The sequence below is a fragment of the Sylvia atricapilla genome, chromosome 2 (genome assembly GCF_009819655.1).
Source record: "Sylvia atricapilla isolate bSylAtr1 chromosome 2, bSylAtr1.pri, whole genome shotgun sequence".
Classification (NCBI taxonomy): domain Eukaryota; kingdom Metazoa; phylum Chordata; class Aves; order Passeriformes; family Sylviidae; genus Sylvia; species Sylvia atricapilla.
The window spans coordinates 9,514,774-9,536,383 of record NC_089141.1 but is presented as its reverse complement, the minus strand read 5'-3'; the positions used below and the strand labels follow the sequence as shown (position 1 = coordinate 9,536,383).

The 21,610-nt window shown below is 50.9% G+C and overlaps 4 protein-coding genes across 8 annotated transcripts in view; 2 read left to right on the top strand and 2 right to left on the bottom strand.

Moving 5' to 3' along the window:
- Positions 1-1,850, bottom strand: part of RAB6A (RAB6A, member RAS oncogene family) — a 39,615-nt gene extending 37,765 nt beyond the window's left edge. The window contains exon 1 of one of the 3 annotated variants that reach the window (XM_066340785.1): positions 1,580-1,850. In XM_066340785.1, coding sequence (XP_066196882.1) covers positions 1,580-1,649 — 70 coding nt within the window. In that variant the 5' untranslated portion in view covers positions 1,650-1,850. The remainder of the gene's footprint in view (positions 1-1,579) is intronic. The other 2 variants (XM_066340782.1, XM_066340784.1) reach the window with 2 other exon arrangements.
- Positions 1,851-2,972: 1,122 nt separating this feature from the next.
- MRPL48 (mitochondrial ribosomal protein L48) lies at positions 2,973-9,868 on the top strand. 2 transcript variants are annotated; one of them, XM_066340779.1, is made up of 8 exons: positions 2,973-3,623; positions 6,279-6,316; positions 6,625-6,710; positions 7,327-7,499; positions 8,622-8,724; positions 9,258-9,347; positions 9,441-9,516; positions 9,761-9,868. In XM_066340779.1, the coding sequence occupies exons 1-7, from the start codon at positions 3,451-3,453 to the stop codon at positions 9,513-9,515; spliced, it is 738 nt and encodes a 245-aa protein (XP_066196876.1). In that variant the 5' UTR covers positions 2,973-3,450; the 3' UTR covers position 9,516; positions 9,761-9,868. The 2 variants fall into 2 exon arrangements, with proteins under 2 accessions (XP_066196876.1, XP_066196877.1); XM_066340780.1 differs by lacking the exons at positions 2,973-3,623; positions 9,761-9,868 and adding exons at positions 5,175-5,266; positions 5,968-6,020 and having other exon boundaries at positions 9,441-9,653.
- A 794-nt stretch (positions 9,869-10,662) lies between these two features.
- Positions 10,663-11,364, bottom strand: COA4 (cytochrome c oxidase assembly factor 4 homolog). Its single transcript, XM_066340781.1, has 2 exons — positions 11,257-11,364; positions 10,663-11,044 (listed from the first exon to the last, which is right to left on the bottom strand). Exon 2 carries the CDS (start codon positions 11,036-11,038, stop codon positions 10,790-10,792), a length of 249 nt encoding a protein of 82 aa, XP_066196878.1. The 5' UTR covers positions 11,039-11,044; positions 11,257-11,364; the 3' UTR covers positions 10,663-10,789.
- On the top strand, positions 11,327-21,593 carry PAAF1 (proteasomal ATPase associated factor 1). Of its 2 annotated transcripts, XM_066340776.1 has the most exons (12): positions 11,373-11,464; positions 11,563-11,603; positions 12,071-12,174; positions 12,527-12,616; positions 16,455-16,553; positions 17,222-17,372; positions 18,402-18,596; positions 18,913-19,004; positions 19,290-19,405; positions 19,986-20,068; positions 20,297-20,379; positions 21,196-21,593. In XM_066340776.1, the coding sequence occupies exons 1-12, from the start codon at positions 11,373-11,375 to the stop codon at positions 21,271-21,273; spliced, it is 1,224 nt and encodes a 407-aa protein (XP_066196873.1). In that variant the 3' UTR covers positions 21,274-21,593. The 2 variants fall into 2 exon arrangements, with proteins under 2 accessions (XP_066196874.1, XP_066196873.1); XM_066340777.1 differs by lacking the exon at positions 12,071-12,174 and having other exon boundaries at positions 11,327-11,464.
- The last annotated feature ends 17 nt before the right edge of the window (positions 21,594-21,610 follow it).

Genomic DNA, 21,610 nt, shown 5'->3' with positions numbered 1-21,610 from the left:
CTAGAGGAAGCAGATATCTGACGTTATGTCTGCTAGAAGAGACAAGAAATCCACGTGTAAACGAAGAGCTGCTGAGATTTAAGATCTGCCACAACCTTCCATGGAGATATTTGAAAAGCTTCATGGTATTGAAGCTCAGAAATAAACAAGCCAGGAATTTTGCAAATGCATTGCTAATATTTCAGATTCCTGTTATCAAATACTTGGGAAAGAAACAACCAAACAAAAAACATGAAAAAAACCCCAGCATTTTCTACACATGACCCTCATCCAAAATCCTCATAAAATGGCTGGCCAAATAGCACCTTACCAAGCAGATCAGGTGACTTATCCAAAAAATAATAAATAAGCAAGTTGCACTCATGCTCCCCGAATCCCTGATATGAGAAGAGCTGTTTCAACCCCAAAACCACAAAATAAAAAGAGAATGATTCAAGGAACAGACTAAAGGGAATTGCCAACATACAGGTAAATAATTTCAACAGCAGCCTTATCACCAAGCTCATCCAGATCTGAGTGAGGAAACACCAAGATACAACTAATTTGGCAAAAAAAAACCCTCAACTAGTATTTCATCATCTCCTACCACAGGGACCAAAGGTGGCTGAGGGAGCAAATACCCCGCCCTGAGACAGACAATATTTTGCACCTATTCATTATGTCATAGATCGCTCAGTATCTACCCAGGATTACACAAAGCATCTCATAAAGGAGCTTTTTTTTTGCCTTTTTTTTTTTTTTTTTTTTTTTTTTTCAGAAAACTCTTCCAAGGGAAAGATTTGGAATGCAGTATCGGAGATAGAGGCCTTCCGCTAAGGAAGGAGGAGACATTGTTTAGATTGGGGTTTTTTTGGTTTTTTTTTTTTTTTTTTTTCATTCCAAAGACAGAGAAGAAAACCTCATTGACTGAATTAAATATTCAGAGCGTCGCTCTGCCGAGACATAACTCCATTATGGAGAAACGCTGTATTTACACAGTAAACACTGCGGATTCAGACTCCTGCCCCCCAAAAAAACCAGAGGAGCTGGGATCGAATGAATCAGCAACTGTTTCTGGAGATGGGCTTCGGTGGGCGGGGGGTGAAAGCAGAGCTGAACCCCAACATCCCCACCAGGGTGGGTGTCAGGGACTCTCGAGAGAGTCGGAAGGGTGAGGAGGGGGATCCCATCAGACCCCACTGAGGGTGGGTGGGTGTCGGGAAGGGTGAGGAAGGGGATCCCATCAGATTTCCATGAGGACGGGTGGGTGTCGGGAAGGGTGAGGTAAGGGATCCCATGAGATCTCCATGAAGGCGGGTAGGTGTCAGGGAGAATGAGGAGGGGGATCCCATCAGACCCCACTGAGGACGGGTGGGTGTCGGGAAGGGTGAGGAAGGGGACCCCATCAGATCTCCATGAAGGCGGGTGGGTGTCGGGAAGGGTGAGGTAAGGGATCCCATCAGCTCTCCATGAGGACGGGTGGGTGCCAGAGACGCTCATGAGCATATCGGGGAGGATGAGGAGGGGGTCCCTCCGTGCCCCCCCGAGGGCGGACGAGTGTCGGGGTGGTGGTCCCGGCGCGATCCGGGCGGTGACTCACCGCTCTGCTCGCCCAGGAACACCAGCTTGAATTTCCGCAGCGGGTTCCCGAAGTCCCCGCCCGACGACATGATGGAGGAGCCGCCGCCGCCCCGCGCTCGCTCCGCTCCCCGCGGCGGCACCCGCGATCGCTCCCGCTTCTCTCCGCCTCCGCCTCCTCCTGCTTCTCCTCGTCGTCCTCCTCCTCCCCGGCGAAGGCTGCGAGCCCCGGTGAGACGCCGCTATCGGTGCCGGTGCCGGTGTCGGCGCTGCCGCTTCGCCCCCCCGCGCTCCCGGAGCCGGCGCTCCGCCCGCCCCGCGCAGGCGCAGTGCGCGCTTCCCTGTGCTACGGGCCGGGAATGGTTCGGCTTGGGAGGGACCGGGAGAAATCATCCAGCTCCCCTCCCTGCCACAGTAGGTAGGGACGTCTTCCCCCAGGACAGGCTGCTCCAAGCCTTATCCAGCCTGGCCTTGGGCACTTCCAGGGATCCAGGGGCAGCCACAGCTTCTGTGGGCACCCTGTGCCGAGGCCTCGGCACCCTCACATCCTCAGCATCGGGGTAAGGGCTGCAAGATGTTCCCACCCTGCACGGGCATGAGAGAGGAACCAGCAGGGTCCTTAAAACCAAAGGCTTAATCCTAAACTGATACAGATACTCCTTTCAGAGGCGATCTCTGGGGACCAGATCCCTCACAGGGTGATGTTTCCCAGGAAGGTCAGTGATCCCCACTGTCATCCTTGGACAGTGGCTGTGGGCCCTCCACCTTTTGCTGGAGGGGCCAACTTTCCCTTTCACTATTTTTTGCCCACTTTTCCCTACTCTGCCCTCAAAGGTCAGTGGTTTAGGAGGTTCTCAGGTGCATCCTGGCCCCTCCTGTTTAAACCTTGGCTGGGAGATTGTTCCAGAGCGTCTCTGCTCTGATAGTCAGGGAAATGGCATTTGCTACATGTTTACTTTTGAAAGCCTTCCTATTTTTGATAATTTCATTTATACTCCCTCAATGTGATTAACTGCTTCACCAAGGCTTGGGTTTTTTTCACCCAGGTCGTGAGGTACCAGAGACCTAAAAGAGGAAAATGTGTCTTTAATCAGGTGATTAAATTTAAACAAGTTTTAATAGATATGAGCAGAATCTCCCATCCATCTCCGCACCTGGCATCTGGGAGTGCTTCCACACTGGTTGTGTGGCTGCTATCCTGCACTACAGAGAAAAGGATTCCAGACTCTTAGAGAACTGGCCTGATGTGATTTCAAATATTAAATACAGATATTGTCCTTGTTTTTGTGTCAGGGTGCATTCCAGGATCTTTCCTGCGAGTCCCAGGGAAAACAACAGCTGAAGGCAGAGACAGAGACACACAAAACAGAGGTTTTCTTCTAAGGTCTATTTGAACATTTCTTGATTGTTTTTATCATTGGATGAGTCTGAAAAGAAGTGGAGGCAAGGCATGGGAAGCCTTAAAAAGGAGGAAAAGGTTCCTGGAGTTTTGGGGGTTTTTTTGTGTGGTAAAGAAAAAGGAAGTCATCAAGTCACCTGAGCTTCTCCATGTAAATGTCACAAAAAGGTTTGGAAGTTGTGCTCCTGCAACAGGGATTCGGCTCCCTGGCTGTGAAATTATGCAAAAGGCAAAGAAAGGCACATTCCAGTTGGAAATAAGGACCGTGTCCTAACAGAGATGGTGCTCAGCCACCAGAACAACCTGCCAAGTGCAGCACTGTCTTTGTACCTGAGGAAAATCAAGAGGGGCCTTTGTGAGTATAATGCTTTCACAGAGAGAGGAGTGATCTGCTTCCATAAAGCCATAAGTCACTGGAAACCTATCGACTGCGACTGCAGGAGACTGAATTCCGTGATTTAACAATCCCTTTTGGCCTTGAAATATATCCATCTATGATAGATCTCAGAGACATTCCTCAGTGGAGAGGTGGATTCGTTTCTCATGGAGACCCAGAGGACAAACAACTCATTGAGAGGGGGGATCCCTGCAATCTTTTACTGCCCTACCCCAAACTCAGCCTGAGGCAACGCTCCCTCCTCAGCCACCTTTTGTGGAAGGAAGAAAGGTGAGTCCCCAGGAGGGACAGAGGGAATTAAGGGGTGCAGTCCCACTCCATGGGCACACAGGATTGGAGGGCAGGGAATTAGGAGTCGTCCTCAACCTGCTCTTAATCGTGGTGTCCATCACAGCTTCCCCTACAAATACAGGACCAGCCAGTCCCCTCCAGTCACAGCAGCCCCTCTTGAATTTCCTCTGGGGCTTCAAAGGAGGAGAATCCCAGGTTTCTTGGAGTGGGAGTGCTGGCCTTAACCCAGCTCAGATTCCCACAGTGATCCTTACTCAAGCGTCATTCCCAGGCTGGCTCTGCCTGGGGCTTGTCAGATGGGATCAAAGGGCAGGATAACATCCACGTGGGCAGTTCTGTCATGTCCTGGGAGCGCCAGGAATACACAGCTTGGAGCTGGGAACACATGTCCTTGCACTGTGGAGCAGAGAGCAAATGTGCCATGAATCCCCTCTGCTGTCTCCATGTGGTGGGCAGGTGGAGACACAAACCTTGTCCTTTCACATTCCTTCTGTCCCCTCCGTGCACCAGCACAGAGGAGATGGACATCAAGGGTGTCCAATGTGTGTCCGGAGCTGCAGGCACTCAGAAATGCAGGACAGAGCTGGATCACAGAGCAGGAAATGAACCTGCCACGTGGATGAACTGGAGGGATAAAGTCCATCAGGAGCTCTGACAGCTCCAGCAAGAGCAATTGGAACAGGCATCAGTCAGCAGAGCAGGAAATCCTGACTCAAAATCCAGCTCCCAAACAGGGATGTGGGCTCCAGAGTGAGCATCTGCTATGGAAGAAGGGAGAGATAGACTGGAGAAAAGGGAGCCAGGAGGAGGGAAAAGAGTCTGTGGGAAAATAATGTTTGTGTGGAAGAGGCAGCTGAACAGGAGATGGCTTTCCCAGACTGTGAGGCCCACAAGCCCATCTCTTCCCAGGCAGATCCCCTGCCCACCTCCTCTCCCACTGGGAAATCAGAGAGGAGATCCCCGCCAGCGCAGCTTTCCCACGCTTAGGATTTCGTGATTGTAAAGATTTTTTTTTTTTTTTTAACTAAAGGCTCAAGTAAATGGCCGCCGCGACGCCACACTCACGGTGGCCGCTGCACCAAGCCGGGGCAGAGCCGGGCACCGCCCTCAGCACGGCCGCGTGGCCATGCCACACTCAACATGGCCGCGCCACACGCAACACGGCCATGCCACACTCAACATGGCAGTGCCACACGCAACATTCTATGCCACACTCAACACGGCCGTGCCACACTCAACATGGCCGCCGCCGTGACGGACGTGGCTGGGGGGCGCGGCGATAGGCAGGACAGGGTGCGCTGTGCAGCCGCTGCCGCGTGGCGGCGCTGCCCGCTGCGTGTGGGCAGGTAGGAACGAGGTGTCCGCCATTACCGCCCGCACCCCCACGGCCTCCCCGCTGCCTCCTTCGGGACACCAGGGCCCCGCCAGTACGGCGGGTTGTCCAAAAGTTGTCGCCTACGGGAGTTCTCGGTGGGCAGAGAGGGGAGCTGTCTGAAAATTAGAATTCCCGGGAGGCATCGGTGGGCGGGACGGGGGGAGCCGAGTGGGGGAGTGCCGGGACACCGAGGGGGAACGCTTTGAACGACGGACCGCAGCGCCGGATGATGGCGATGGTGCCGAAGGTACCGGGGATGGCCGCCGGGAAGGGGAGTGGGAACGAGGAAGGACGGGGGGAACAGAGGAACAGCGGAGTAGCCTTACTCCTTGGGACAGCTGAGGCAGCCTCAGCCCTGCAGCAGGCACTGATCCGATCCTGGTTCGGAAGGAAGTGTGGGGGTGATCCTGAGGGGAGATCGTGCCCTTGATCTGTCTTGGTACTCCTGGAATAGGGGCTGAGAGACCCACACACCCCTGCTCCCTATCCTCACATATCTAGGGGTCACCCCAACACCATTACAGCCCTCCTCTCCGTGGGCCCTGTCAGATCCTGTCCCTCTGTATTGGGACATTTGGGACATCGGTATTTATCCACCACCCTGGTTTGGCGACAGCACAGTTCTCTGCGGATTGATCATCTGTTTCCCTCCATCCGTGTGCAGGTGGGGCAAGCACGAGGGTTGTTCGTGGGCTATCCAACCACTGGCAGCGCTGTCCAAACGCTCCGGGAGCTCTGGCAGCCTCGGGGCTGTGCCCATTCCCTGGAGAGCCTGGGCAGTGCCCAGCATCCTCTGGGGAAAGAACCTTTCCCTGATATCCCACCTAAACCTTCCCTGCCACAGCTCTAGCCATTCCCTCGGGTCCTGCCCGAGAGGTGCAGTAACCTGGAGGTGTTGGTGAAAATTCCCAGTGGATCTGCCACTCTGTTGTGTTTTAACCACTGCAGGTGCTGTGTGCGGAGAAGGGAGTGTTGCTAAGACAGCTGTTTGCCCTCAGCAGGTGAGAAAACGTAGGTGACCAAAACCTTGCTTTCTTGCCTTTTTTTTTTTCTTCAAACTCTTGATAGTCAGGGTAAGACTTTGAGCTGGGAGCTGAAAGGGCTGTGAGATGGGAAAAAGGGGGAGTCTTTGTGCTCATGAGATCAGGCCATGTCTTTCCAACAGGACATTATTTTTTCCGTAAGTGAGGGAAATCAGAGTTGTTAATTATTATCTTGTTTCCTACAGATTTTTGTAATCGTTGTCTTGTTTTCCACAGAGTAGCAACAGCCAGAGAAAACCGTCTGTGTGCTGCAGGTAAGGGTCTCTTGTCAATCTAGTTTTCAGGCAAAAATTCACTTCCCTCCAATAAATATTAAACATTGGAGCATTTGTGTTTCATTTTGGGGCTTTTTTTTAGGCAGTTTTGAACAGGTTAAATAACCAGAACAATTGCTCTGCTACTTCCCTCTAGTATTTTCTGACATTTTCCTCTTTTTTGCCCTGTTTTTGGCTAAGCAAATGGCACCAGCTGTGGTGTTATGTGACCATAATTTGGGGCTCTCAGAGCACCTGCAGATGTTTGTTTGCAGCTGGAAACACGTTTGCTCTGCTTTCATTTTCAGATAATGTACTCCTGGGTTGCCACAGATCCTACAGGTCCCGACCTACACATGGAATTGGGAAGTTTAAATATCTGCTCCCAAAGGAGGTAGGCAGAAGGACTTCCCTCTGTGCTTGCTTTCCCAGGGTAATCCTGAAGCATTTGGATGCCCCATCTCAGAAGGCCAAGTTGGATGGGGTTTGGAGAAACCTGGAGTAGTGGAAGGTGTTTTGTCCAAACCCATGTCAAGGGTTTGGAATGGGATGAGATTTAAGGTTCCTTCCAATCCAAACTACTCCATGATTCCATGAAGTACCCGCCCACCACACTGCAGAAATGCTTCCTTTAGTCCAGTACATTCCTGTGGAAGTTAATGAGTAGCTTTGGAAGGGAAGAACCCCTTCCTGCTGCTGGATTTAACACGTGAACTATTCCAGAATATTGTGAGCAGGTCTTACTTTCATGTAACCTTTTCACACTCCCTGAGATTTGGAAAAACATCCATTTGCGTGGAAGGAGGAAATAACAAGAACCCAGCTGCCTTTTTGGCAAATTGAAATAAACGGCAGGTTTATTTCTAGTGGTTTTGCTCCTTTCATTCTTCCTCTGGAAGAAATTAATCACAGCATTAGAGTTTTCTGTGTGATGCCATCCAAGAGCTGAACCTTTATTCCCAACATTGTTCAAACCAGATAATTTCAGTTTATTTCCTTTTGGAAAACAGGTTCCAAAGAAGAGAAAGGAAAAAGTGCAGATGAAAGAGATTGATGCTGGCACTGAGTACCACTATGGAGATGTCAACATCCAGATGACATCCTATGATCTGTGCCTGGTGGAGCATTTTGCTCAGTATGTCCACAGACTCTGCAACCGTCTCTCGATCCGGGTCAATGAGAGGTATGACGAAATCTGTCCCTCTGGATTATGACCCCGTGCACATCAGGGCACACTCCAATCTCGCTGAGAGATTCCCATTTTGGAATATATTGAAACCTCTGCCCTGTGTTCTCCTTTTGTGTATCTGCACAATTTTGGATGCTTTATTTATCTCAGGAATGCTGAGATTTTTCAGACGCTGACTTGAGCAGATTCCAAGGAAAAAAATAGCTGTTACGTCTCTTTCCTTTGAGGAAAAGGATTAAGCCTGTGGGTGCAGAGCCTGGGAATTGCTGACATTTGCTGCTGGTTTTCCTTCATGGTCTATGATCCAGGCTCTGCACACCACCCTGGTTATCCAAGCTGGAATCAGCTTGGGAAAGCCCTGAAGGTGCTGGGTGAGCTTCCAAGTTCTACCAAACAGGTGTATTCCAACAGCCACTCCACTGGTTTTGATGCCTGAGCAATGTCAGGCAGCACCTTGGTACCTGAAGTGCTCCCAGGGAGCTGCAGGCACTGGGAAAAGCACTGAGATGCCATCAGGGAATAAAACCAGTGGTGACTCTAAAATCTGTGGTTTTCACTTGTACCCTCCGAGGCTGGACGTGGTTCAGTGTGTAGAGAAAGGAAGGATTTGTCCTTCAGACTGGAAGTTGAGGGGCAAGGTGGGCAGTAGGATGGTGCTTGGATGTAGCTGTGGGAATGGGGGTGAGGAGGCTGAGGTCTCTGAGTATTGAGCAGAGTCTGATCCACTCCCAGTCACATTCCCATTAAATCTGAGGTGTCAACAATGTGTTTTGAGTGGGGCATTGCAGCAACAGATTTTAGCTCTGCCTCAAATGACAAAATAAGTCAGAACTGTTGCTTTTCTTAACTATGAAGAAGTTAAAAGTTCTCAGGCTGGTGTTTGGAGCTAATCCAGGTGTTTGCTGGCAGAACTGCTGCAGAGCTTCCTCCTTATCTTCTTCCAGCAAAACACCCGGCCTCTGCCAGCGCCTGGTCTGGAAGATACATCCTTTGCATAATTTATTTCCCATGAAAAGTTAATCTCCTTCCCCATTCTCTGCTGTGGAGGTTGATTCATCCCTGTAAAGTAGTGCCAATATCCTGCCTGTCCTAAGCACTGCCCTCTGGCTCCTGCAGCTATGCCATGCCCACCAAAACCAATGAGGTGCTGTTCATGGAAGAGAGGGGATCCAAAATGCAGCTGGATGCAGTCCTGACCACCCACCAGAGAGTTGTCCAGGTAGGAGCTGGGATTTGCTGACAGTGCTGCAGCATTTCCCATCACAGGCTCCCCAAACCCCTGAAACATTTAACTGATGAAAGGCATCATTTGGGCATAAATGGAAGCAGAAAGTCTAATTACGTTTTCTGCTGAGTGTTGCTCTTAAACTAGAAGCCCAGGAGGATTTCCTGGCTCTGTGTTTCAGGCAGAAGATTTATTATCTATTTTCTGCAGAATAATTGATAGGAGGAATCGAAAAATTGTGTTTGGGGATGGATAATTGGAGAAACTCACAGGGACGGACAGGATATTGGGAAGGAATTCTTCCCTGTGAAGGTGGGGAGGCCCTGGCACAGGGTGCCCAGGAAAGCTGTGGCTGGCCCATCCCTGGAGGTGTTCAAGGCCAGGCTGGACAGGGCTTGGAGCAACCTGGGATAGTGGAAGGGGACCCTACCCATGGCAAGGGGTGGAACTGGATGATCTTTAAGGTCCCTCCTAACCCACAGTATCCTTGGATTGTTCTCCTGCAGCTCTGTCATTTCTGCTTTCAGATCCGTGGTTTGAGTTCGACGTTTGCTCCCATACTGCTGGAAATCATTCAGAGCAGCCAGCCTGAGGGGGTCCATCTGTTGATGAAACAGGTATGGTTACATTTCCCTGTGCTTTCCCATAGGAAGCCGGGATCCTGTGTGATGTGTGATCCTGATTTGTGGTGGTTCTCCTTCCCTCCACAGCACACAGAAGCTGATTTCAAGAGCCGACTGAAGTCTCGACCAGAGCTGGAAGAGCTGCTGGCAGAGATGTCCTGAGGTGAGGAACAATCCATGGGCTGTTCCAACCTCCAGAAGGTGCTTCCATGAGCTCTGTACTGATAACTCGGTGAATTGGAAGGAATTCCCACTGTTGGCAGCCAGCTTGTCTCAATAAAAATAAAGAATGTGTTTGTATCTGACTGGTTTGTACTGGGAGAGAAGGTGCTACAATGGAATGTGGGTTTGCTTTCCTTCGGTTCTTGTTGGTCTTTTTTAATTCTTGCCTATTTTGCTTTTGCTAGGTGGTAATTTCTGCAGAAATCTCTGTGCATGAATAATGCTGTGCTGCAACAATCCCAGGAATTGTTATAACCAAATGTGATGGATGCCAAGAGAAACTGTTCCAGAAATTGGTTTGTTTGGAAGCTTTTTATCCCCCTTTCTAAGGGCCAGCTTGTGAAAAAGAGGGAAAATAACTCATTAATTTACACTCTCCCCCAAACAGGGGCCATCCAGGTGTTGCCTGTGCCTCTATGCCCAGCTCCTCGGTATTCCCAGCACCCACATCCCTGGGAAATAGCCTGGAACCTTCCTTCTGGCAAAAACCATGCAAAAAGCAATTTTATTTTCTTTCTCATGGCTTATATGCCAGCAAGTGATGGCCAGATCGGAATCCCTTTTTCTCACACTCCTAATTTTTCTGTGGCTTCCCAGGAAATAAATCCCCTCACCAGAAATGCCATCCTGTGGAACATGAGGTTATCACTGCTGGGAAAAGCCTTAGGATGGCATAGAGGACACAGAGTAAAAAATCCATAGCAGGGCTTTTCTGGAGCCAAGACCCAGCCTGAGTGCTGTGAATGTGAATGGATTGGGACATTTTGGGCTGGAAATCCACAGTTATAGAATCGTTTTGGTTGGAAAAGACCTCTGGAATCACTGAGTCCAAGCTGTGCCCAATCCCTGCCTTGTCATTGGCCTAGAGCACCGAGTGCCATGCCCAGCTGTTCTTGGACACCCCCAGGGATGAGCCCTCCAAACCACCCTGAGCAGTCCCTTCCAATGTTTAAAACCCTTTTCCATGAAGAAATTCCTCCTGCTGTCCAACCTGAACCTACCGTGGCACAGCTTGATGCTGTATCCTCCAAACCAGCCACCCCTCCCAACTTGCAGTTATCCCACTGGCACAGATGAAGCCGAGGAATGATAAATTCCAGATTTAATTTCCCAGTAATTGCACGTGGAATTTCCAAGCAGTTGGATAGAAATAAAACCAAAAAGGGGGAGAAGGGCGCAGCTCCCCCCATCGCTGTGGGGCTGCCCGGACGGTGTCAGTCCGTGGGCCGGGCCGGGCCGGGCCCATGCTGCCGCTGCTGCCGCCGGGCCATGCAGGCGCCGAAGGCTCGGACCTCTTCCTGGCACTGCCGCCAGTCCTGCCGCTCCGCCATGCACTCCTGCAGCTGCCGGTGCTGCTCCAGGCAGCCGGTCCGCGCGATCCTGGCATCCAGGGGATCCTCGTCCTCCTCGGCCTCGGCCCGCCCCGCCGCCGCGCGGCTCCACGCGTGCCCGGCCTTCGCCATGGAGAGCTGAGGACGAGGGAGGTGGCGGTGGCCTCGGGGACACCCGGAGCCCTCTGCACCCTCCTCGTGCACCTTACCCCAGCCATGGGTGCCCAGCACCCTCCTCAGCCCCCAGCCTTCACCACCCAAGGGTCCCCATTCCCCCAGGATGTCCAGCACCCTCCACGATCCCCACCCCACCGATGGGCGCCCCCCTCCCCAATAGGCAGCCCCCGTACCAGCGCAGCGCGGCCCCTTTAAGGCGGGAGCTCGGCACGGCACTTCCTGGGCGCGGCACGGCGCGGCGGCGCTCGTTGATTGGTGGGTTTCTGCTCCTCAGGTCCCGCTGGGGTCGATGGGAAGTAAGGAGGCGGAAGTGAGTGCAGTTACCACGGCAAATATGGCGGCAACGCTGCGGATCCAGAGCGACTGGAGCCGGGCGTTGAGGTGGGAACGGTTCCTTTCTTTATCTCTGTCCTTGCCCTTGTCCTTGTCCTTGATCCAGCGATCCCTACCTCGCTCACAGCCGCTTCTTCTCTCTGCAGCAGGGACGAGGGCGAGGCCTGGCTGAGCTGCCGCAGCCCCGGTGAGTGGCCTGAAGGGGCCTCGAGAGAGCCGTGGGGATGAGAGGGGATCGGGGAGGATGGAGAGGGTTCTGGTGGTGAAGGGTGTTTAAGGAGCCTGCGAAGCAGAAATGGGTGGGGATGGCAGGGGCACGCTGTGGTATAGGGGCTGGTGGGGAGGGTATCCCGTGTGTTAGCAGGGAACGGCGCTGCTGGGGTGCCCTGTGGTTCAAACGGGGGTGCGCGTGGGTGGGCGTCCCTTGGTTTAAAAGGGATCGGGGTGGTTTAGGGATCCCTTTGGTTTTAAAGGGGATGGGGTCATTCGGGAGCCCTGTGGGCACTAGGAGCGGATGGGGGTGTTTGAGTTCCTTGTGGATAACGGAGGTTGGGATCTCTCTGAGTTGGGAGGGGGCGGGGACGCTTGGGGTCCCCGTGGGTGTTGGGGCTCTGGGCTGTGAGGGTGCTGGAGCTGACGGCTGCTGTCCCCCAGGGAAGCCCACGCTGTATGGCAGCGTCACCCGGCGTGGGCTCAGCTCTGATGGTGTCCCAGACATCGTGGCCTCCGAGGGATTCGTGGTCGGGGAAGTCACCAAGGTGACAGGGCTGGGAGGGAGGGGTTGGTGACCACCCCCGTGCACAAAGTAGGGCCACTCTGACAGCCCAAGGTGTCACCCAGTACCTGCAAAGTCCTGTCCCGCTATCCCGAGCCTCCTGCTGTGCAGAGCCCTGGAGCTGGTCCCTACCATCCCACAGGGCTGTGGCTGGCCAGGCTGGAGCAGCCATCTCTTCCCACCTGCATCATGAGATGAGTCCCACACTGACCCTCCCATCACTTTTCAGGCTCTGGGATCCCACAGCTGGGTCCAGGCCACAGTTCTACCTTGGCAACCTCTGTTTCAGGACTAATAGCACTTCTAATTCCTTTTTTCCTTGTTTCCTCCTCTAGAAAAGCATCCTCATTTCTTGTCCTCAGGAAAATGTATCCACAAAGTTCTTGGCTCCATACACAAGTTTTTGTAGGATTCATCAGAAAAGTGTGAGTAACCTTGTGAGGTGGGGATCTGTGGGTGTCATTGGCCAGCCTCACATCCCTGTCTGCGGTGTCCTCACTGTGAGGGGTGGCCTGGAGTGTGGATTTGTGTGTGAGAGGTTGCATTGGGGATGGAACTGTGGTTTAGGAATGGTATTCCCACTGAAACACTGGACCATGTGCCACTCACTCCTTCCCCCCTCCCCTTGCAGTGGGATTCAAAGGGGAATTGGAGGCACAAAAGATAAAGATTAGCAGTTGAGATAAGGACAATTTACTGAGAACAGCAATCAAATAAGAAATAGTAATGACAATATTAATTAACATAGTGTATAAGACAGGGAAGAGATCTGCTCACCACAGGGAACCCAAAACCTAAATATCCCAAATGTCCCATGTCCCTCCCTGTTTCTGTAAAAATTAACCCTGTCCTGGCCAGAACCAGGACATTCTCCACCCATCATTCTGTCCCACCTACTCGTGCCCAGATCCCACACTACCCAACTATGTCTATACACACAAAAGCACAGGAATCATTTCCTTAATCAAAGGCTCTCTCCCACTTAAATGTCTCGAGATATGTATTTATATGCATTATACTGCTTTTCCTTGTCATCAGCGGACTTCCAGGCCCTCTCATTGATATCCAGGGGCTTTTTAGCTGAGTTCTTTTGGACTTCCGAATCCTTCTGATTTTTTTTCTCCTACTGCCATTTTTTCACTTGTACTTCTGAGTGTTATGAAATCAATCCAGTCTTAAATTCTTTAAGACCTTGGTGTCCTCAACACTTTTATCTGGGAACTCTTCTAAACACTGGTCGTTTCCAATGCTTGGCTTTGTAATGCTTCGAGTTGTTCCATGCAGGATGCTCAGGGACATCTGCAGGTAAGACAGTGCAGTCACAGCAGATGGGGCAGGTGCTGGAATGCTCCTGGAGCCACCTCCTGATGCACTCTCTGTGGAATTCATGCCCACACCCCAGCTGACACGAGTTTCTTCCTAGCTTCTCATGGCATATTGTGTAGGGATCATCACTGGAGGCTGCGTATTCCTTGGGCTGTACTTCCACATAGGAGAGGCTGTGCTGTGGCGGGGAAAAGGGTGTCAGTGTACAGTCCCAGATACAGGCTTGTAGCTCCTCTAGGTCTCTCTTCCATGGGATTGATGACAGTTCCTTGGCGTAGAGCTGTGGCGCACTCCTTGTGAGCTCCTGCCAAACGTGCCAGGTGCAGTAGGCTCTATGGGGACCATGGAGGTACTGATCGCTCTGTGTGCTCCCAAAGAGGATGTCTGCCATAGTTCTGTCAGGTACTTAACGCCTTCCAGCTTGGTGTTCCACCTGTCCCGGTACACCAGCAGCTCATCCGCGGTGTACGTTTCCCTCACGTGTGACACGAGTCGCATCCAGAGGCTGTGAATTCCTGTCTTTCTCCCAATCCCCCTGTAAATGGCCACATCCCAGGACAGGGATCCCAGCTGCTTGGCTTCAGAACTGTCTAGGAGTGTATCCCCATCTGCCCCTGAACACCAGCAGCAGTACAGCCACAGCAGTATGGACTGATCCGGAGTGCGGGTGAAACGTCGTCTGATTTCTTGCCGCTTACGTTGGGATTTGCTGATTATCTCTGCCTCTGCCTCTTCTTCTGAGAACTCTGCTTCCTCTTTGTCCTCTTCATCTCTCACTAAGGAGACTAATTTGGTCTTGGATGTGTTCTGTTCAGGAGCGACTGCTCCCGGCATGGGTTGTTCCTCTGGTGCAGTTGCAGTTCGAGTCGCCACAGTGGCTATTGGTCTGTTTTCCTCCTCCTCCTGAGGGGACTGGCTGGTATCCAGCAGTGTCTGATAAAGTGTAGCTAGGGCCCAGCACAGTGCACTAAGTTGCTCCTCCCTGGAACCACCACAGCTTTTCTCTTTCAGATATTCTGCCACTTTAACAGGGTCCTTTATTTGTTGAGGGGTGAACTTCCAAACCACTGGAGCTGAATACTCCTTCAAAACCTGGCCGATTTTCTCCCACCTTCCATGCCACTCATCCTTATCTGATCTCTGAAAGACCTGCCCAATAAACTCTTTTGTAACTCTAAAGATGATGTAGACTCCAGAGGTGATGTAGACCAGAGTGAGGAGGCAAAGCAGATGGAGAAACGATCTGCTTTTTTTCACTGTTCAGAGGGAGCCCAGAATCCTCAAAAGCTGCTACAAGAGGCTTGAAGGAGTCAAAGGAGGTGAAAGGGTTGTGAAAATACTCATCCTCTGTTTCCAAGGACTGGGAATGATTACTAATGGTCTCCTGGAGGTAGTATACCATGTCACGAGTTGATACCACATAATCCACGCACATAACAATCTTAAACAACCTCTCTAAACTCTGAAAGTGCTTTATCAGGACCAAATAGAGCATTATAAACCTGTATAGGCACCCATTCACTATGGGCACACCAAGCCACATCGTGATCAGCGACTGTACCTAACACGCCAAACACTCAGCTCAAACTTGCTTCCAACCTGCTGTGGGCAGAGCTGTTCTTATCTCGACCCTTGGTGCGGCACGATGGGCGCCGGGTTGTGCTGGCGGTGGTTTGGGATTGACATTCCCGAGTGTAGTGTTCCCAGGGGCGCACCCTGCACTCCCCGGCGGGAGGCTGCAGCGGGAACCGGAGGCACCAAAGCCATCGATCGGGGATGAGGCGAGAACAACTCACTGGGAACGGCAGTAGGACAAGGAGCGACCTCGGGGACCTGGCCAGGAAGAAAGGAAGCCGGGAAAAAGAGAGTTTTCCCGCCCAGCCAGAGCACGGAGAGGTTGGATCGGGGCACATCTGGCTCCTGGCCCTGCCCCTCCTGCTGCTGGAAAACTTAACCCTGTCCTGGGTAGAGCCCATCTGCATTGCTTATTCTGTCCTGGGATTTTACTGCTCTAGTGGTTTGGTTTTTAGGGTTTTTTTGTTGGGTTTTTTTTTCCGCATCAGCAGCCTGAAAATTCAATTCAAAAAATGCAATGCAAACGCAACTCACAGAATTCCTGATGTTGGAAAAGACCTCTAAGACCATTGAGTCCAAGCTGTGCCTGATCCCCACCTTATCACCAGCACTGGATTGCCACATCCAGGCCCTCCTTGGAGACCTCCAAGGATGGGGACTCCAAACCTCCCTGGGCAGCCCCTTCCACTGTTTAAAACCCCTTTTCGTGAGGAAATTCTTCCTGATGCCCAACCTGGCACAGACTGAGTCTGTTCTCTTTTCTCCTGTTCCCTGGGAGCACAGCCTAAATCCCTCCACCCCCGGCTGTCCCCTCCTGTCAGGGACTTGTGCTGAGTCACAAGGTGCCCCCTGAGTCCCCTTTTCTCCAGGCTGAGCCCTTTTCCAGGCTCCTTCAGCCTCTCCTGGGGCTCCAGCCCCTTCCCCAGATCAGTTCTCTTCCCTGGACACAGTCTAGCCCCTCAATGTCCTTCTTCTGAGGGGCCACAAGTTCGTGTAAAAAAACTAGTTAGGGTTTAGTGTTTCAGCAAATTTGGACTGTGAATTTGGCTTCCTAAGTATCTCAAACTGTGTCTTGTGGGCTTGTAAGTCAGGCCAGTGACTGATCTGTTTTCTTATTTCTCATCTCTTTACAGGACCTGTTAGAAAAGCCCAGATTTCCCTTCCACCTGGGATAAATCTGGAATACAACTGCTGCTTGTGCAGACTTCTGCCTCAGCATTCCTTTTTCTCCTTGCCTTGCAGAGTCACAGGCAGAGAATGTACTTAGCAGCTCTCCCCCTGTACAGAATTAGGCTCTTGTGCAGAAATATTCTTACACAGAATTATATAAAGCTAATTCTTGGTGCTTTTGCCTTCCTGCAGATTACCTGCCTTGATATTTCCAGTGGTGGAGGACTTGGTGTGTCTGCCAGCACGGATGGGACCATGAAAATATGGCAGGCTGCAAATGGAGAAATAAGAGTAAGTAAAACATCTGGCTTGGATGTTTTGTATTGTCTGTGACATTCCTGAAGTCCTGAAGGCCATGACTTTGGTCACGCTGTCCCCACCCTGTGAAGAATCTGGCTTTTTAATGGAAAGCTGATTGAAATTGGACATCTTGGAGGCTTTAAGTCAAATCTGTTGGAAAAGGTGGCCTCTCACAAGGGGGATGTTGCTCAGACAGGTACTCAGGAATAACATGTCACTGACAGCCCCTAGCCTGCATGGTAAAAAGCACTGAATTTCTTATGAAAGAGAGAAGAGGAGAGGAAAAAAAGATTTTGGTGCTGGATTACCTACATCCTGGCTTGTGGCTTTCCCAGTAAAGGGGGAAAGCTCCTTCTTGTGGAGCTTGACCTGTCAGCTCCTTGTTTGGCAGAGGATAAAGACATTTAACCTGTAATTAGAAGCAAAAGTAGTATCTTTTGCCATGCAATTAGCTCCACAAATGGTAGAAGGAGGCCCAAAGTCACCTCTTTGACTGTCCCAAATTCAGACCAGTCCATTCCAGCAATGCAGACCCAGAAGATTTGAGTTTAATCCTTTGCCCATGTGAGAATGCCAAGTTTTCCAGCGTCATAGCTCAACAACTGCTCAGCATGAGGATGATGACAATGGAACTAGCATGTAGTTCTTTGTTTTTCCAGAGACTTTTGGAAGGCCATGTGTATGATGTGAATTGTTGCAGGTTTTTCCCATCGGGCCTCGTGGTTCTGAGTGGGGGAATGGATGCCCAGCTAAAGATCTGGTCGGCAGAGGATGCCAGCTGTGTAGTAACATTTAAAGGTCACAAAGGAGGTACAGAGCCCTTAAAATGCTTCATTTGCTGTGTGTTTATTTGCACTCCAGGGCTGCACTCCGCTGCACTCTGTGTTTGATGTCTGGAATGTGGCATCAGATGCCCCAAATCCTACACCAAATTGTCTCTTCCCTGAGCTACCAATTGCTGTGTCCAGGCTCTGGTTTTCCCTGTCCCATGAGGTGCTGGGCCCGATTGAGAGGTTAATAAACCCCATGGCTGGCTCCCCTAGACTTGATTAACTCAAAAACCCACCTTGTGCTGAACCTGCCATTGTTCTTACATGATTTGGGAGCTGGAACTTGATCTTCAAGCTCCCTTCCCACCCAAGCCAAGTTTTATAATCTATTTGTGGGCATTGAAAATGCTTTTGCAGCAATGTCCCCATACCAAACCAGGTGGTGTGGCAGAACCCTGCTAAGAGTGATGCTGCCAGTCACTCTCGAGATGACTTTAGTCACTGCTTATTCCTCCAGCCCAAACTGCTGCAGTCTGTTTCCTTGGCTGATCCTGTCCTTTGAGCTTCTGTAGGGAAAGTGCCAATTAAATCTTCTGACCACTTGACTGTTCTCTGCTAAGAAAACCACTGTCTTTTCTCAGATCTAAATTTGAGAGCCCACAGTAAAATAAAGTAGTTGAGGGATCTTAGTGCCAGCAGACACTGCTCTTTGGATGTCGCTGTAGCTGGATAACAGGGATGCTGCTTTTGGGATTATCCAGGGGTGGACATGGGAACATTTAAAAGTGCCAGGCTCTTCTCTACACAAATTAGAGGTTAATTTTGTGCAGCAGCAGCTCGGGCTGAGGTGAGGTGTTGCTGATCATTTGACTGGTAATATCTCCCCTTTGTGCCAGATGGTGGTTCCACTCTGTGAGGTTTTCTGGGAGCTGCTGCCTTCCACAGGCACCTTTTTCTGGAAGCACAACTTGTCTGTGTGTGACTGTCGCTGGGGGTGACTGGAGCCAGTAGTCGAGTTCAGCCTGGGAAATCAGGTGTCTGTATGAACACAGTCTTTGGTTTCATGCAGGTATTTTGGACACTGCCATTGTGGATCGGGGAAGGAATGTCCTGTCGTGCTCCAGGGATGGCACTGCCCGGCTCTGGGACTGTGGGAAGTCTGCCTGCCTGGGCGTCATCGCTGACTGCGGCTCTCCCGTCAACGGCATCGCCGTGGGCACTGCCGACAACTCCCTCAACCTGGGCACACCCGAGAAACCTCCCAGTAAGGGCCCTTCCCTTAAAATCCCCCTTCATTTCCCGGCCCCAAACTGCTTAGCTTTGTCACCAGTAATCCCAAGTGTCTGGAATGCTGCTCCATGCCCTTGCACCACCTTGGGAAGGGAACAGAGCGCACCAGTCCTATCAAGTGGTTTGAGTGATGAAGACTGAGCTCTGTGTGGTTACTGGCCTTCCTGGTGTCTTGGGATCTGGAGGAATCTTGCCACAATTCAGCCGGGGTGATCCAAGCTGTTGGGTTCTGATCCCACCAAGATTTGTTGTGTAGCTGTTGCTGGAATTACCTGTTGTCCTTTTGCCAGGTGAACGTGAGGTCGGGACAGAAGGGAAAATCCTGCTGCTGGCTCGAGAGGACAAGAAGCTTCAAGGAGTAGGACTGCAGAGCAGGCAGCCAGTAAGGATCTGGGACTGTCAGAGCACTGGGATGGGGAATTGAGCCAGGTTAAACCCAAACTGGAGGAGAGGCCAAAACCTGGTGCAGTAAAGGGGTGCTCTCTCTCCTTCCTCCTGGAGAGATTTTTATGTGAGGAGTAAGAATTGCTCAGTATTTAACTTGGGAACGGGGAAGACAGTATTTAAAATTAAACAGTGGCAGGTGTACTGTCTTCTGAATAAATTGCTGCTTCCCTCTCGTGAGTGTCCTACATGTCTGATGCTTGGTTTGTTCCCAAATCCTCAGGTGTTCCTCTTTGTTGGATCTGACGCCTTCAACTGCTGCACATTCCTGTCAAGCACCTACATTCTGGCAGGGACTCAGGATGGGAACATCTACCAGCTGGATATGAGAAACACTAAGTGAGTGAGTGCCTGGGGCACACAAGCAGTGTTTTTGTTGGAAAAGAGAGTCAGGAAGAGGGTGCTTCCAGGCAGTGCCACTTCCAAGGGGTGCATCCCATTGCACCAGGAGCTCCTGAGCCTCTTGCACTATGTTGATGTGCTGTATGTATTGTTATATAAACATTTGTGTAATTTTACATTTATATAATCTGTGTGCACATACCTGTAGACAAATCTGGCAGAAAACTTCTTAACATCAATATTCCACCCTCCCACATTGCCCGTTTCTTTCCCTCACTTGAGTGTCTTTTTAGGATCCTGACATTTACCCTGATCCTCATTCCAGCATAGGACTGGAACTGAGCTGTGGAGTTTTACGCTGTTCCCTGCTAACTCAGTCCCTAGGGAAGAATCTTGGAATGGTTTGGGTTGGAAAGCAGCTTAAAGCTCATCCAGTTCCACCCCTTCCCACGGGCAGGGACACCTTCCAATATCCCAGGTTGCTCCAAGCCTGGCCTTGGACACTCCCAGGATCCAGGGGCAGCCACAACTTCTCTGAACAACAATCCTCACCCCTTGTTTCTGCTCCTTTTCCTAGTGCTCCAATCCAGGTGATCCACAGATCAGGAGCACCAGTGCTTTCCCTGCTCCCATACCAAGATGGATTTATTGCCAGCCAAGGTAATTCCAGGGCTGTTTTGTGCCCACAGAAATCCTGTAATCAAGTCAAGGAGCCTGGTGCTCTTTGGGCATTGTCCTCTTGCCTCTTTGCTTTGGAATTTCCACCCTCCACATCCCTCATATCCCTCCAAAATGGGGTCTCTGAGGCACATGGAGACCCCATGGAATTTCTGTTTGTAAATAGAGTATGGCTTGTTTCACTGATTGGCTGCTTTGCCTTCCTTGCAGGGGATGGCACCTGCTTCATTGTTCAGCAAGACTTGGATTATGTCCTGGATCTCACCGAGGCTGACTGTGACCCTGTGTACAAGGTAAGGAATGTGGGGATATCCCTGAGAAGAAAGTGGGCAGGGAAAGCTGATGCCAGGCAGGAGGCAGCTGCCTTTACCTCAGGTTTCTCACCTCAGCAGGTTCCTTCACATAGTTGACTTTTGAGCTTATCTTTTTTTACCTGAATAATCCTAATGTTTTGCATAAACCAATCCTGTGTGGAATTCCCTGGCTTTATCTCCATTGTGCAGGAACTGTCTGGAATAGTGGAGCAGCTCTGGCAGGGCTGTGTTCCTATGAAAAGTGTGGATAAAGGGTGCTGGGAGAATTCTGAGGGTAAAAGCAGTGGTGCTGCCTGACCCATCTTGTCCCCTGGGGGTTTGGGGCCAGGAATGAGGTCTTGCTGTGTATTCCAGACATCCCACTGTGCTTGCACAGATCAGGGAGTGGGGCCTGGACTTTCAGCGTGGAAAAAAAAAAAAACAAAAAAACCTTGTTTTTAACCTCTCCTAGCTCCACAGTGCAGTTCTCCATTTCCCACCCAACACAGCCCCTCAGATGAACGCTCAGGGGGACTGAGGTTTGACCTGCACAACTCAAAGCAGGAGAAATGCTTTTCCACACTTAATTTTCCCTTTGGATCTGATAGAAGAGCACTTGTGTGAGGACACATCTGCTCCCTAAACTCTCGTGAAACCTGGAGCTGTCTTTTAAAACCAGCTAGTGGTGTTTCAGGAGGTATTCCCTGCCTCATCCCTTTGTGAAAGTCCAGAAGGAAAGCCCATCTCTGAGGATTTCACTGGGAACTGTCACTTGGAGAACACTTTGTGTAAATACTGCTTTTTCTCCTTCTTCAGGTGGCTTCTTGGGAGAAGGAAATCTACACGTGCTGCAGGGATGGGCTAGTGAGGAGATACCAACTTTCTGACCTTTAAGTGTTTGAAGGGCCAAGTCAAGGAGAAGGGTGTCAGTAAGGCTCTTCCAAGCTGATTTTCCTGGGATGTGTGTGTACAAGTTTGAGGCTGTTGTGGTGACCAGGCTCCATACACAGTGTCTTTGTAACAGGTCATATTTTTTTCCTACTACACAACTGGGATCAATTTTTAATTTAGAGAGGATCTTGTGTTGCAATGATGTTGTGGCTGAAAAAAATGCTGTTTGTAGTGGGGGGAAATAAATAAATAAAGGGGGAGAGGGGGTGCAGCGAAAGTGACTGTCACAGTATGGAGTGAAATAAACCGCTGCTTTGATAAAACCCGTGTTAATACATGT